The sequence below is a fragment of the Neolamprologus multifasciatus genome, chromosome 23, assembly GCF_963576455.1.
Source record: "Neolamprologus multifasciatus chromosome 23, fNeoMul1.2, whole genome shotgun sequence".
In the NCBI taxonomy this organism is placed as follows: domain Eukaryota; kingdom Metazoa; phylum Chordata; class Actinopteri; order Cichliformes; family Cichlidae; genus Neolamprologus; species Neolamprologus multifasciatus.
In genome coordinates, this window is record NC_140460.1 from 23,667,009 (window position 1) to 23,684,061 (window position 17,053).

At 39.5% G+C, this 17,053-nt stretch overlaps 1 protein-coding gene across 1 annotated transcript in view; it reads left to right on the forward strand.

The window, feature by feature from the left end:
• Nucleotides 1-8,618: 8,618 nt before the first annotated feature.
• The window catches only part of LOC146491614 (fibronectin type III domain-containing protein 5b-like), a 64,343-nt gene continuing 55,908 nt past the window's right edge, over nucleotides 8,619-17,053 (forward strand). Inside the window, exon 1 of the mRNA XM_085152242.1 lies at nucleotides 8,619-9,498. Within this exon, the coding sequence (XP_085008368.1) occupies nucleotides 9,414-9,498 (85 nt within the window). The 5' untranslated portion in view covers nucleotides 8,619-9,413. The remainder of the gene's footprint in view (nucleotides 9,499-17,053) is intronic.

Here is a 17,053-nt window from a genome sequence, read left to right on the forward strand (position 1 = left end):
TTTGCCACATCAATAAACAGCATGGCAGGGCAAAATATTTTTTCTAACATGGCAACCTTGAAAAAGTGAAAGGAGATAGAAAGACAGGTGAGAAAGAATAAAACTTAATTGACTTTTTGATGCCATTTTACACAAAGTACTGGTACAGTATCTAGAAAATGCGGGAAAATACTGGCATCATATACAGTACTTAGCTACTTCTGGAGAAATTATGATGGGACCCTAAAAAAATTACTATGTACAATAATGGATTTCTATACATTTTACATCAGATGAAAATGTTTGTTGTAAGATTCAGATAATTATTTATTCAAAGTTTTTCAATGACATAACAAAGAAAAATATTTCTTTGTGCCCCCCTCTCCCTGTTAATGCTCTACCTGCCCCCCTGGCAAAACTTTGCTAGATCCACCCCTGACACAGTTACCAGCTGTCTGCTACTTAGAAAAGGATCCTGGTGTTATTTGTCTCTCAGAAACAGTTCATTACTTCCCTTCAACTCATTCATGTGACCTAAAAGGTAAACCTGTTTCTCCATCACCTGTTCAGCTCTGATGATTCAGTAAGGACATCTCCTGGTTTCATCCTCATGTTTCCCTCTCACCAGATAACCAAACCGACATCATGACCAGCAGCTTTTACAGCTGTGGCTCCAGCAAACATCAGCTGATACTAGAAATTAATATTAAATAAATTCTAACAACAGCTGATCAAGCTTAAACGTGCTGCTGTTGTTTAAGCGTGACATCCGCCGGTTTCTTCTTTCTGGCACGAAGTGGGCGATAAACAAACAAGAGAGAAAAGCCGATCAGCTGATCACTGATCAGTTTCATGATTTAAGTATAAACAGGAGAGGGAGGGAAGAGAATGAGAGACGAAGAGGCAGCTGTGCAGCAAAGACACAGAATAAATCCAGCTTTGTGTCTTTTTCATTGTAGCTGAAGTCCGGTGTTGTGCCAAAAAGTGATTGTCTGCCAAAAACTGATTTCCAATGTTTCTGTGTATTTTTTATGTGTAATATCTTTACGTATGTTCGTAAATAGACTTCGGTGAACAGGGTTTACAAAGGGGTTATATAGAGAATTAAAAAATGATCCGTTTTTCAAGTATCTTTACAACTCTGTTATTGTACTTACATTATAACCAATCCGGTCCTTTATCCCTACTTAAAATATTTTTACAGAACTATTGTAATATTTGCTGCCATTTCTGCTGTCCTCTTGACCAACTTACTTTTACAAAAGACATTTTTAATGTTAATGAGATTTTTTTTAACTGCATAAATAAAGGTTATATAAAAGTCGCTGCCAAAAACTGATTGCGGCTTCTACCTTGTTACACGAATGTTGTTTGTGGCTCAAGATGACTTTATGTCATCCATGAGGGATGCATTTGACATCTGTTTCATATATTTTAGCCCAACAAGTAACTTATAGCAGTTTAAATCATCTGCAGAGGAATGGTTTATTTGAAGAGTTTCAGTCAGGTTTCAGAGTTCATCACAGCACAGAAACAGCTTTAGTGAAGGTTACAAATGATCTTCTTATGGCCTCTGACAGTGGACTCATCTCTGTGCTTGTCCTTCTTGACCTTAGTGCAGCATTCGATACTGTTGACCATAATATCCTATTAGAGCGATTAGAACATGCTGTAGGTATTACAGGTATTGCACTGCAGTGGTTTGTATCATATCTATCTAATAGACTCCAATTTGTGCATGTAAATGGAGAGTCCTCTTCACACACTGAGGTTAATTATGGAGTTCCACAGGGTTCAGTGCTAGGACCAATTCTGTTTACATTATACATGCTTCCCCTAGGCAGCATCATTAGAAGACATAGCATACATTTTCACTGCTATGCAGATGACACCTAGCTCTATCTGTCCATGAAGCCAGATAACACACACCAATTAGTTAAACTGCAGGAATGTCTTAAAGACATAAAGACTTGGATGGCCACTAACTTTCTGCTTCTTAACTCAGATAAAACTGAGGTCATTGTACTCGGCGCTGAAAAGCTTAGAAATATGGTATCTAAGCAGATTCTTACTCTGGATGGCATTACCTTGGCCTCCAGTAACACTGTGAGGAACCTTGGAGTCATTTTTGACCAGGATATGTCCTTCAATGCACATATTAAACAAATATGTAAGACTGCGTTCTTCCATTTGCGCAACATCTCTAAAATTAGAAATATCCTGTCTCAGAGTGACGCTGAAAAACTAGTTCATGCATTTATTACTTCCAGGCTGGACTACTGCAATTCATTATTATCAGGATGTCCAAAAAACTCACTGAAAAGCCTTCAGCTAATCCAAAGTGCTGCAGCAAGAGTACTGACAGGGACTAGAAAGAGAGAGCATATTTCTCCTGTTTTGGCTTCCCTTCATTGGCTTCCTGTTAAATCCAGAATTGAATTCAAAATCCTGCTCCTCACATACAAGGTCTTAAATAATCAGGCCCCATCTTATCTTAATGACCTTGTAGTACCATATTACCCTATTAGAGCACTTCGCTCTCGCTCTGCAGGCCTACTTGTTGTTCCTAGAGTATTTAAAAGTAGAATGGGAGGGAGAGCCTTCAGTTTTCAGGCCCCTCTTCTGTGGAACCAGCTTCCAGTTTGGATTCGGGAGACAGACACTATCTCTACTTTTAAGATTAGGCTTAAAACTTTCCTTTTTGCTAAAGCATATAGTTAGGGCTGGACCAGGTGACCCTGAATCCTCCCTTAGTTATGCTGCAATAGATGTAGGCTGCCGGGGGATTCCCATGATGCATTGAGTTTTTCCTTTACAGTCACCTTTCTCGCTCACTATGTATTAACAGACCTCTCTGCATTGAATCATATCTGTTATTAACCTCTGTCTCTCTTCCACAGCATGTCTTTTATCCTGTCTTCCTTCTCTCACCCCAACCGGTCGCAGCAGATGGCCGCCCCTCCCTAAGCCTGGTTCTGCCGGAGGTTTCTTCCTGTTAAAAGGGAGTTTTTCCTTCCCACTGTCGCCAAAGTGCTTGCTCATAGGGGGTCATATGATTGTTGGGTTTTTCTCTGTATCTATGAAGCGCCTTGAGGCGACTTTTGTTGTGATTTGGCGCTATATAAATAAAATTGAATTGAATTGAATTGAATTAAATACGAGCAATCAATTTTTGGCAAATACCGTAAATCAGTTTTTGGCAGACAATCACTTTTTGGCGCAACACCGGAACAAACTGTGTTCCTTTTCACCTCAAAACAAAACGCGCAATATTTTCTCTGAATACGAGACCATTCCGTTTTTTACGGGACGGTTGGAAACTCTAATAACTAACCTTATAAATAAACTAAGATAAAACAAGTTCAATATCAATAATATCATAGCACCCGCCCAGCTGTATATGAACTCCGTCATGCTAGCTAGTACACAGTACGAGTTATTGTAACTGACGGTAAAAAAGTCAGCACAACGAAAATAAACTCCACCTAAACTTGGTTTATATCTGACCCAGATAGACGTGTGCTTTGTAGTTTTCATCCCCAGTCTCATTATGGCTGATTAACTTCAGCTGTTTTCCTCGGTTGTGTCTTGTCCTTCTGACTAACCTTCAGTATATATAAAGTTTGCCATAAGTTCCTTGCCATTCTCACAGTTTGCTCTCTGTTGGTCTTTCCTCCCGTGTTTCCAGTTTGAGTTTGTTGGGTTCTGTTACTGGCTGCCTTTGGACTTTCTGCTCTCCCAAATAAAGCTTTGTTTTTGTTCAGTTCTGTTTATGAGTCTGCATCTTGGTCTAAATCTACACTCTTCATGACAACATCAAACTCAACACTACACTTACTTGTTGTCCCCACTGACGCGCCAACTTTGAAGCAGTTTGGATGAACTGCTGGAGACTGACTAAGAAGACACGAGCAGCAAGACTTCTTGAATTATTAGTAGGAAGAAGGGTTTATCTGCAGCTGAGTACATGAATTTCACTTTTCAAACAGGATGTGGCTCATTCCTAATACTGGTGAGCAGCCTGATTCTCATGCTGTTTCCCTGTATAATACACGTGTACTTTCAGATCTCTCCTTAGTTCACCCTTTCGGAGGTTTTTAAGACATTTGGCTCTGTTTGATCCCAGAAAAGCTCGCGCTGCCTTTGATCTTGAATCAATAAATCATGTTGAAAATGTCAACCTGTGTAGCTTTGCAGTGAAGTTTCTCTCGCAGTGCTAAAAATCGAAATCTTCAGCTCAAGATAAATGACAAATGAAGGCTGTCAGAACAGACAGCTGCTACCCTACAGCGTCTAAACAAGGACTTCATTAAAGAGGTATTTCACTACTGGGTCCACAAGTATTTAGACCGCGACACAGGTTTCACGTCTTTGCCTCGGTTATTTTCCACAGTGGATTTGAACTGAAGCAATCAAGGTGTGGTCAAACAATCTAACAGCTTTAATATGCACACGTTTTCACACAAAGTGATGAAATTATGAATAAGAGCTTTGTTTGCATGTAAGTCTTTTCAAATTCTTGCTGACATTGTTTATATGTAAGTTTGAACAGTTTCTTTTTTTTATTGAGTTCCAAATAGTTTCCAGCTGTTTCCAGAGGTTTGCTTCGGATGAAGCTTTTGTCCCAAATCTGTTCAATAGGATTCAAGTCTTTGGTGCATTTTGCAAGTACCTGTCCCAGCAATCGACTCCAAAGCACACTTCACCACAGTGTGAGAACACTTTACGCCTACGGTTCTCTCAAAGACCATCCAGCATCATGGAGTGCCTTAATACAAGTTTTTCCTTTTCAGTGAGTTCTTGAAATTTTAACCCTTTGAACAGGAATTTCAAACTGAATCCAGATTTGAGCTGGACTTCTTGGAAAAATTTGAAACTATTTTTATGTTCAGGCATGAATCATTTTACATAGTTCTTTATAGCATTTTTATCACTCTGACCTTCAGATCAATCTATCTTTCATATCCCTTAAAGGAGAGGTCAGAGGTCATATCTGATGTGACATTGTAAACCTTTACATGGTACTTTTTATATTTTGACAACAGAGACCACACTTATAACTTAGAAACTATGATTCTTACAAGGCTTTTTGTCAATTTTCCATCAACAAATCATTAAGCTGACCTCAAAGACCTTTGTGGATATAAGCCAAAGTTTTTGAGCTCTCATATTTACAGGCAGAATGACCAATGACTTGGTGGAGGTAATAAAGACAAAGCACCAAATTTTGAACCTTCCTGATGTGCACTGGGAGCCTGAAGCTCATAAATATTCAGTCTATGAAGGCAAAGCTTCCGTAAATACACTAAAGTTAATGTATACAAAAGAAAATTAAAATATCAGCTGAAAATATCGATTGCTTCACTTCGAGTCTAATATGAGTCTGAACAAAGTCAAGACCGTGAAAATATATTGAGCTAACTTTATTTTGACACCATCCAACATCTGGGAAGAACCATTATTGTGATATAAAGGCTTTGGAGAGGGCTGAAAGGCATGCACTCAGTTTACTGAGTAGGTTTTACAGCTTCATAGCTGCCATAACTAAAGCTTCAACGTAATATTGCAGAAGGAAGTCCATACAGTATATGTCCATATACTCAGCCCTACCTCCCATAGTTAGCTTATTTAAAGGCAGCTTTTTTTCTAGTTACAGTTTTAGGATAACATTGTTACAATGAGATGGCTTTATAGTGTAATTCTATAATCATGCAACACGGAATTACAGTATTTCTATGTAGTTACGTCATTTTTTCCAGTGAATCTTTTAAAGAAAAAACTATTCTGAATTGTACATAATGTATCTCAAGAGACTTATAATTGAAATAAAGCTCTTAATAACAAACCCCAAGTAATGGTTAAAATATTAAAGGACAATTCTGTGGCCTGTGAAAAACCAGCATATCAATGAGAAACTATATTTGCCTAACTACAGTCGGTACTGTGAGACATAATGGTGCAGTTTCAAGGGTTCTGTCTTCCTCTGTACAAGCTTTAATATGCGTTCATGTGTTGAAAATTATTTCAAGTCATTAAATCCATACTACATTTTAGAAAATCACTAAGTGGTTTGTGCTATTTTTGTTCAGTATTGCTTTATAAAAGGGTTAGGGCTGTTTGCATAACATGTGATTCAAACATTGTGCAGCACACTTGCACGTGTACTTTTATTTTTTCTCATATTTGTTTGTCGAAACTGCTTCTAAAGTCATGGAAATGCTAAAAACCTGGTGCAAGTTATTATTACTCCATCACATTAGTGGCTGTAAGGCAGCTGACAAGATTCAACTCATCATCACTGTTCCCTCTAAGCTGCGTGCGTGCGCAATCGCGCACTGCTGACACGGTCTCCGAGCACAGAAAATCTGCGCTACGCACAAAGAATTCCAACCTGGATTCAAATTAAAATATATACATAATAATTCATACTGTGCTGTTTTGCAGTGTGAGCCAGTGAGTGGCGGCTCCAGCCAATGATTCACATTCTCATCTAATCAACATCGTTAATGGATTGCATTTATATAGCGCTTTTCGGGACCCCTCAAAGCACTGTACTGTTCATTCACTCTCACATTCACACACTGGTGAAGGCAAATGGTAAATGGTAAATGGCCTGTATTTGTATAGCGCTTTTACTAGTCCTGCCTAGGGACCCCAAAGCACTTTACACACCCAGTCATCCACCCATTCACACACACATTCACACACTGGTGGAGGCAAGCTACAGTTGTAGCCACAGCTGCCCTGGGGCAGACTGACAGAAGCGAGGCTGCCATATCGCGCCATCGGCCCTTCTGGCCAACACCAGTAGGCGGTAGGGTAAAGTGTCTTGCCCAAGGACACAACGACCGAGACTGTCCGAGCCGGGGCTCGAACCGGCAACCTTCCGATTACAAGACGAACACTAACGAAAGTTAGTGTGTTGCATTGTGTAATTAGTGTGTAGTGTAGTCAATAGTTTTGTGTGTGTAAATAATTTGTGTGGCATCTTATTTGATACAGACTGTAGCAAATTGGTACAGTTCAAGTTATTTTACTTCCAATAGTGTTAACATGCTACACAGGTCATGAACAAGATTTTTTAAATTTTTCATTGTAAGTGGGATAAAGCAGTTAATTAAAAGGATTCTAAAAGAAATGTAAGTACTGTAATTAGATTCTTTTAATAAACCATGTAACTTAGATGAATCCGATGTTGCCGTGACCAGAGTGCACACGTCTGCTGTTGAGCACAATGGTCCAAGGGACCGCTCAGGGAGTTTGTGTGTTTGCTCAGACACATGAAAAATTAGAGGGAACATTGCTCATCATATAAAGAAAAATAACATTATACAACAATGCTTGTTGTGTTTTATGTAAAAAAGAAAACAAACAGGCAGAGCTCACAAATTCATTTCCTGTAGAATAGTAAGAGGTTTGGTATCAGTGAGTTTCTTATACCAAAGTGCTTCTAGAAGTAAGTCTTGGTAGTACAGCCTCTCTATTGGCTAATCACTTGTCATTTATGAGTCATCAGCCAGTGAGCGAGTAAGACACTCAGCTGGAGCTTCAAAACTGGACTTCACTAACCAGAAGTGTTGGTCAAGTTACTTGAAAAAGTAATTAATTGCTAATTACTTCTCCAAAAACGTAATCCAGTTTCTTTACTGATTACTTCTTTTCAAAAGTAATTAGTTACTTTATTACTTAGTTGCTTAGGTGCTTTTTAAAAACATGATACACAACCTGAATAGGTAATAAACCATTTGAGCTGATAGGAAGGCAACAGTAACTCAAATACTCAAATACCTGCCCACCTGTTACAATCAAGGTGTGCAGAAAAGCATCTCAACAGTAGCAGCAGACCACAGCAGATGCCACTCCTGTCAGCTAAGAACAGAAAATTGGGGCTAAAATTCACACAGGCTGACCAAAGTTAGGCAATAGAAGACTATAAAGACATCACCTGTTCTAATACCATTCAGATGATATGGTTAGAATTTGGCATGAACAACATGAAAACATGGGTCCATCCTGCCTTGTGATGTGTATAGCTTAAGAGAAAAAAAATAGTCCTACAAATAATATACATATATATATATATATATATATATATATATATATATATATATATATATATATATATATGTATATATATATATGTATATATATATATATATATATATATATATATATATATACATATACATATATATATATATATATATATATATATATATATATATATATATATATATATATATATAAAATAAGTTAACAACTATCTGTTAATTATTACTATTTTGACAGTCCTCAGTGGTTATGTCCATCTTTTATATACAGGCTATGGCTAAAGGTAACAAAACGGCAGCTATAGCTCAAATAGAAAACCAGTGAGTATGAGTCACAGACCACTGGGAGGCTGTAACTGGAATTGAGGGTTAAACAGCATCCAGTTTAAAACCAGTCAGAGGCAGATGGCCTCGTGGCTGTACTTGTTGATCTCTGAAGGAATTAATTCAGATCAGTGCTGCGAGGCTTATTACATAATCAACAGTTGGCACTTCAGAGCGCTCGTCTCTAGCAGCTTGCAAGTTATTCCGCGAACAGAAACGCACCTCTTCGTCCTCTCCCTCCCTCCCACCCACATTCCCTCTCTCGCTCTCCCTCCTTCCTCCCCCTCCTCATCCTCATCATCCTCCATGCTCTGTGTAGTGACAGGATTTGTGTCGGTGCAGATCGGCTGTGTTTGCGGCTGACGTGAGGAGTTCCCGGCTGAAGCTCCTGCGCACACACACACGCACACACATATTTTCTGATCCTCTGAGGTTCCCCGCAATCTGCCAGATTAAACCAGCCTGCGGTTCTCCGGATGAGACGGGACCACCTTTTGGGCTCCTGCGTCCTCCTGTGAGAGACGTCGGGAGCCTCGGCATCAGCTCCTCCGTCCTCTTATGTATCCACACGAACCCCCGAATGAGCGCAGTTTCTCCTCATAAATGACCGAGCTCCGACCTTCCACCTGCTGCGGAGAAATTTCCGACATTTAACCAGAAACCGCAAGACACGGAGACTACCTGTTAGCTTCTCCCACCCCCTCCGCCTTCTTCTGCTCCTCCGGGCTCTGCTCTGCGCTTTTCCGTGCCCTCGGTGAGAGAGCAGAGGCTGGGATTTAGGCTGCACACCTACTGACCTACTTCGCGCAAGTTGGGAGTCCGACCAGTGTGGTCTGGCAAAACTGTGCCCTCCACAGCAGCACCAGCAGCAGCAGCAGAAGATGACGGGTGATGTGGAAACAGTGGTGACCCCGTGGCGAGACCTTCAGTAAATAAGCAGCAGGGGGAGGTGGGGTAAAGGAGGTGAGAAGGTGAGGAAGAGAAGAAGGCGTGCAGAAGGAGCCAGAGGTGGTGGTGGTGGTGTGTGCGTATTTGTGCGTGGAGACACAGGAGGAGGTTATGACCGTGTCTCTTCACCTGGATCTCGGGCTGATGCTGCTGCTCCTGTTGGCCTGCTGGCAGACCCCGGTGATGGTTGGAGGAAGTGAGTGTCCCGTTTTCCTTCTCTGTGTCTCATAGTTAATCTAAATATAAGAAACTTTAGGAAGCAGTGACAGGATTGGCACAAACAGCTGGCATAACTCGCATAATTATGACATTTTGCGGCATGATGGGACACAGGTGTTTGAACACATGGCTACCACGCTGTTTCTCTCCATTTAAGCTCATTTGAAGCAGCGTTGTCTTTTTTAATCAAGCTGCGTTCAAAACTCCATTGGAAAAACATCGAATTTTTAAAAAGCCTAATGTCCTTGTTATATCTGAGCAAGGACAAGAGCCTCGTTTTGCTTTGGCTCTCGAAATACCTCTGTCTACTGATAAGAAGTAAGAAGTGGAATGGTGATTTAAATGCAGTGTTAAAAAACAAAAAACCCTACATATATATATGTATATATATGTATGTATATATATATATATATATATATATATATATATATATATATATATATATATATATATATATGTGTGTGTGTGTGTGTGTGTGTGTGTGTTAATCGTGATAAAAGAAGAAATAGGAAGAGAATGAGTCCAGTGAGCAGGGACTAGGTCTGCATTTTGCACAAAAAGCTTTTATTTTTCTTTATTTTCATTCTTTTGTATGATCTTCAAGCAATCATGAAAAGGCGATACTGTTCACGCGGTGTTCTGCACAGGAAATGGACAGCTGAAAGCCCACACATCATAATTTTTAAGATGCAAAAGTTTGCAAAGATGCCAAACACAAATAACAACCATCAGTGTAAATACCATGTGGGACAAAAGAGGGAAAACCTGGATGTTAGCCTGTAAAAACTGGCAATATATGCAGTAATAATAAGCTGTTGGCCCTGAAAGATGATCAATATTTCGTTATCATCTACAGCTTTAAGTACGTGACAGCAGTGTGACTCTACATTGACATACTGCTTTGTGTGTCCACCTGTTTGATTTGAGGTGAGTGGAGCGTTTGCTGCGCTCTGTTTACGCCTCATATTTCAACTAGACTAACAGCTGTTGTAAAAGTGTCCCAACCTTAATTGAATGCATATCAGGGGATTAGAATTTTAAAGCAATCTCTCTCTCTCTCACTCCTCCTTTGCTCTGTTTAATTAGCTGTTGCAGGAATGCACCTAAATCACCCAGACCACTGGTCACATCCCCCTCCTCTGCGCCTTCCCATGAGGTTTAATCCAAAGTAGCCTTTGGCAAATAGCACCAAATTAACATGTTTCTTTTTGGATGAATACCAAAGAGCAGCTAATCTGCACTTACAAGGTTCTGTATAGATTTATCCAATGAGCTGCTGTGTCTTTATATCCCCCCACACGGCCTTTACCTGCTCAGCTCACATCACAGACGTCATGTCTTTATGGGAGCTCATCAACCACGCTTCGTTTTCCTGCTCTCTGCCACCCATTAATTTTAAATGCAGATTTCCAGTCATGACAAACAGCTGCGGGAGGAAGCCTTTTTTCCCCTCCTTCACCATAAATCACAGACAGCGGCACTTCAGGAAGCGACCGGCGTCTTATTTTAAAAAGATTGATTCATGACTTTGAAGCAGCAGGTGAAATTACACCTGGTTATAGCTTTGTGTAAAAATATTTGTTCTATGTTTTATGAGATTGAAAATTGTGCTTTTTCAACAAAAGGCTTTGGCTAGCAGAACAATCTGTGTTCAGTGTGAGTTACATTCTTAACAATGCATTACCCGCACACGGGGGACTATAATAAATGAGTTGCTTTATCCTTTATGATTATGTATGTTCTTGTTTTATAAGTATCTTCCTTTGCATACCTTATATACTCACAAAGTCCATAAAAAGAGGTGGATGTTAGCTTATCCCAGACTCTGAGCAGGATTATAAGCAATGTTAACTGGCTGAAGAGTCTTCAGTCAAATAAAAAAGATTTTAACACTGAAACAAATGAAATTTGTTCACTGGGTGTTAAACTAGGGACCAACCTGAATCAGAAAATTAAAATTCCAACATGTGCAAATCTAAAATCTTTGCTCAACAGGCATGATCAGTCATTTTTGATCCAATTTATGTCTTTGTTTGAAAGTAAAAATGAAAAAATGCATCCCGGGGATTAGCTCTGCCAGGACGGCCTCATATTAGCTATTTGCTGATATATGAGTATTAGCCGATAGTAAAAATCTAAAAAGAAAATGATGTTGAATAGTTGCACAAAACGCATGTTTGGAAGACCACAAATGACAACCAGCTGCCAACTCGAGCAGTTTTGGGCATAAACATGTAATCAACCACTGTTTGGGTCAGTAAAACAATTATATATATCATATATCATAGTGTTACGACATGTAAGTAAGAACTCATAAATAACTACGCATATCAAAAAAATTATTAGCTAAAGTATCGGTATTACGCTCAGTATTGGTAGATGGTTGATCAATATCAGTATTAGGTATTGGTATCTGTATCGGTCTTAACTTTTCTATGTATGTTGGGCCCTACAGGGGGTTATGTGGAATGAGTTACATTACCCACAGTTAATATTTTGTTGTGGTGCCGTCATGTTGTCATCCTGACCACAGATTGAAGATGGACATAGTCACTGCTACATCTCCCGACAGTGAAGTCCTGTTATGAAGCCTCGAACTGAGCGTCTGGCTCTGAAGCCACACACTGCTCAGCTAATGACTTGTGCCTGACAAGTCATTTAACATGTGACAAGTCTTCATTTGAGCATGACCATCTCTTTTTGCTTTGTATGATTCTGGTCTGAAATGCTGATTTATCAGCTGCATCTCCTGGAATCTGCTCTCTGGTGTTGCTGCTCTAACACAGAGAGATAAAGGTCTTATTTTAGAGACCTACCGAGTCTGCCTCAGGAGGCTGCAGGTTTCTCAGCTAGGCGGCATCGTGTGTTTTCCTTTTGGCTTATTTTGTTCTTCACATGCGTATTTGTTTTGTTGTTGTTCTGTTGTTTTGTTTTTTCACTTTTAACTTTTGCTTTCAGTAGTTAGCATTAGGCACTAAAACCTGACTCGGTTAGGTTTAGGAATATTGGCAAATGATGAGCTGGGAGTGCCAGATCTTTTTGCTCGATGCCACAACCCTGTCTGTCTGGGTGCACGCTCGAAAGGACACCTCATGCATGAACCTGGATGCCTGTGGTTCTGACAAAATAACAATATGCTTAGCCATAGGGGCATATTTGCATCACTGCAATGGATGCTTGACGGCCAGTACTACACAGTGATCTCCTTCTCCTACATGGTTGTATAACCATGCAGAGGAATAGCTTATGTTGATTGTGAGGTCCCAGATTTTAACAAACATTGGAGCTAATTTTCATTTTACGAATTAAGAAGATGCTTCAGCAAAATGTGTTTCTGAAAACCTCTGAGGCAAGAAATACGCATCGCTGAATCAGTCGTCTTTTCATTTTAGCCAATTTCTTGCTTCAGTTGTCAACCTTCAAATAATATTCCACATCTAGAATGACAGACTAAATTAGAATATCTTATCCCAAGTCTTATTTATTAAGGAAACTGAGAAAACAGTTACAGGTCAAAGAGTGTTTAGTCTAAACTAATTTGGATATTAAGAGTAAATGTGGGTGATGTGCAAGGTCAGTCTACTTACATTTTTTTCAAAAATGAAAATTTAAACACGTGCAGGTTTGTGTCCTTTGCTTAAGCTGCACATGCACATGCTCAGCTGATATTTTGAATAGTTTGGGGTGACATTTTAGTCTTTGTACCAGCAGAGAATTCAGCAGAGGCCACTTTGTTGCTTTATTTGGCATGCACTCAGTGTCTAGTTCTGATTGGCACTACTTCAATATGAGTTTGTTATTGCATCTGTACTCTACAGTGATTACAAGCTAGTATTTCTAACAGAGGAAGGAGAGTATTAGCCACACTTTTTAATATAAGGCAGTCCACTGTGACACCACCAACAGCTCTGACCTTCATTATAAACTTATATTTAAAAGGCGTGTGTGTGCGCTCTGTAAAGGAGTCGATATATTTGAGCTTTCTTTATCGCGTGGCAAAGCTCTTGCCAGCTTACGTGGGATATGGCTAAAAAGTCTAGCCAAGTAACTGGACCTCGCACGACAATATTTTTAGTCCATATGCTGTCAAAGCCAAGAATAAATTCCCAAGATTTATTTGCAGTTGTGTTTCTCTCTGTTGCATCTCACCGCTCCCTGATGAAAACCTCGGAAGTGAGACGAAAGCTGTCCTACACAGGTCTTCAGAAAGGAGAACAAAGCAGAAAGATGAGCATAGAGCTTGTAGGGGGATCATAAAAATGCACCAACTGCAGACACAGGAGGTATTTATTTTAAAAGGAGCAGGGTAAAGTGCTGTTTTATTCCAGCAGCGAAGCCTCTCTTTATACTCAGCTCAGCCTCACATAACTACCTCAGCTCAGTGCTGATTGTCCTTATCTTTCCATGGCAACCTGATGATTTAAATGAAAATTCACACAGGATTACCAGAATTAGACAATGTAACACTAGAAAAATGTTGCTTGGTCTGATGAGTCTCAGTTTCTGCTGCGACAGTCAGATGGTAAGGTCAGAATTTGGTATAAACAAGGTTAATACAAGGCAGGATGGATCCATGCTTTCAAGATTCAGGCTGCTAGTGGTGGTGGTGTTATGGTGTGGGGGATATTACTAAGACTCGTTGCCAACCATGTCCACCCCTTTACAGTTTACAGTTGCTAGGCCAGCAAACGTAAATTGCCATTCTCATGAAAGGATTCCTAATAGGACATGCAGGGCACACACCCAGGGGTAAGGAGGACTCGTAGTGTCAGCCGCTAGGGTTCATTTAATCTTTCATAATCACAAAGAAACAAAAAATGTATGAAAGAAACAAGCATAGCTCTGCCACGTAGATAGAGAAACAAAATGATCACAAAAACTATCACAAGAGTAGTGCACCTGGTCACATCCAGACATCCAGTGAATGACATTTACACAAATAGTAACAAAAAAGTCACTATTTGAAAATTTACCCAAAGGCGACAATATAAAAGTTACACTAAACAGGAAAGTAATGCAAGAATATAATGGAAAGCACAAAATGTGTACAAAGGGGCACAAAAGTAATGGAAAACAACACAAATGCACAGTGTAAATAGAACATTTAAAATAACCACAAAAGCTGAGTGTCTCCTGATTCACTAAACAAATGAAAAAACAACAAAAAAATGAAGTGTCCTTGTAACACATATATTGAAAAGCAACACAAAAATGACCCTAAATTCATCATAATGAGACACAGAAAGCACAAAAAATATGGAAAAGAAACACAAAATAATCACAAAACACATAAAAAAAATGCACAAAGCAATAAAACAGAGAGTTGTAAAAAAAACAAAAACAAATGAAAAATCATGCAAAATTATTACAAGAATGGAAAGCATCCTAAAAAATGAGTAGTGGCAAAGAATGACAACAAATAGTAACAAATTGAGGCAGAAATGATGGGAAAATGACACAAAAGGACTGAAAAGATTTGCAAATGGTTCACAGAGAAGAAGAAAATTAAGTTGCGGGAACACAAAATCATCACAAGCATAGCAGAGCCTCCGTGGTACACGATGAAGACATCCGAAAACAGCAAAGTTACAGAGTGACCAGAGAGAGTCACGGATGGATGAAAATTGGCAAGGGGCCAGACTTTCTGTCTCTGGACCAATAGTTCTTAAAACTTTGTGGAGGTTTTCCAATGTGTTTCTTTTGGCTACTTTTCCACTCATTTTTAGCCCAGTCCAGTCCCCCAAGTATTTCGGGGGGCATTTTTTTTGTTGAGCCACTTAAAATTGATGAATTATGAACACAGAAAAGCGCCATCAGATTTTGATCCACTTTGTAATACCATCTGGTAAGTATCTGATGAACAAAAGCAAGATTTTTCACCATGACAATGCAGTAAAATAATACCTGGATAGAAAAACACACTGTCAATAATCAGTCATGGATTGGCCTCCCCAGAGTCCGGACCTCAACATTATTGAAGCAGTGTGGGATCATGTTGACAGAGGTTGGGTTTTTTTTGCCTTATATGTTTGTACATTTCAATACATCCTAAGTTCCTGTTTTCTGAGGAAAACATAAAGAAATGAATGGTGAATCAAGACTTTTATGGAAATCAACACAAACAGTTGCAAAGAGACACCAAAGAAAGTTAGTGCAGCACGAAATGACCTCAAAGGTGGCCAGGGACAGAAGACATAATGACCACAAAGTAAAGCAACAACAAGTTTCATTCTGTCTCGCTCTTATGTAAGAGGAGTGAGGGGAACAATGTGTCATAATGCACTCATACTGTATATTTAATCAGTATGGAGAGGATGTTACTATATTAGATCGTGCACATCCACGGACATCCATCCATCTCAGAGAGTGATAGGGAGCCATTAGTGAGATTAGGCTGTCTGAGTCAATCGTTAAACTGTTTCTTCGCTGTGATTTACAGCTGAACGTCCGACTCGAGTCACACGTCAGGTAAACAGCTGCCATCTCCGGACTTGTTTTTGTTTTCATCTTGTGGTCCTGCACAGAAACACGAGGTCGGAGGCCGACGAAAAAATCCACATTTAGTAGATTTGGCTTTCGTCCATTTCATAGTACAACACACGGATACAGCATCGTGTGGAGAGATCAAACCACAGTGTGGGTGGGTGGGGTTTTTTTTGAACTTCAAATAAGGACAGGAAGATTAGGGAAATTCTCCCAAGTGAGTACATCCAGACCAAACTTCACATCTCTGATACATTATCATTTTATTTTCCTGTTAAAACCCGGATTAGGATTACTGTCTCCAAAACTCAGCTGTGAGAGAAACTCTAAGACCTAAAGAAGGGGTTATTATTCTGCATTCTGAGGTCTGCTTTGGAGAAATGCAATAACATTTTGTGGCATTTATTAATTCCAGGGCTGATTTTGAAGGAACGTGCCACAAAAACTAGTTACCTTCAGCCTTTAGCAGGTCAAACATGCTGCTGCAGGTGCAGAAGGACACTGTGCGCACAAGGAGATGCCAGACATGCTTTGACAAAAGAAGGTATCTGAAACCCTGGGATTGAGAACAGGCTGCATTTTCTTGCTGATAATTGGCCGTAGAGGGAAAAATGTTGTGCATTTTCTCCTTTGCAACAAAAACCTATTTTAAAATGTTGACTCCAGAACAAAAGAGGGTTTTTTTTTAACTTATTTTGCTCAATACTGCAGTTTGATATGACAAGAACAATAAAAAACCAATAAAACATAAACAAATGACAGCAAAGAATTGAATTAAACAGAAAGAACCTAAATTACTGATCATGAAGCTGTAGACCAGGGGTGTAAAATGTACGGCCCGCGGGCCGGATCAGGCCCCCAAACGGGTTTAATCCGGCCCGAGAGATGTTTTTGTAAAGTATAAAAATGAGCTGTTGAGGGCCTCTTTTATTCATTATTTACACGTTCCCTCTTGGTCATATATTTCGAAAATATAATATAAATTTTCACTGTTATGCCGATGACACTCAGCTCTACATTTATTCTAAACCCAATTCATCCCTCCTACC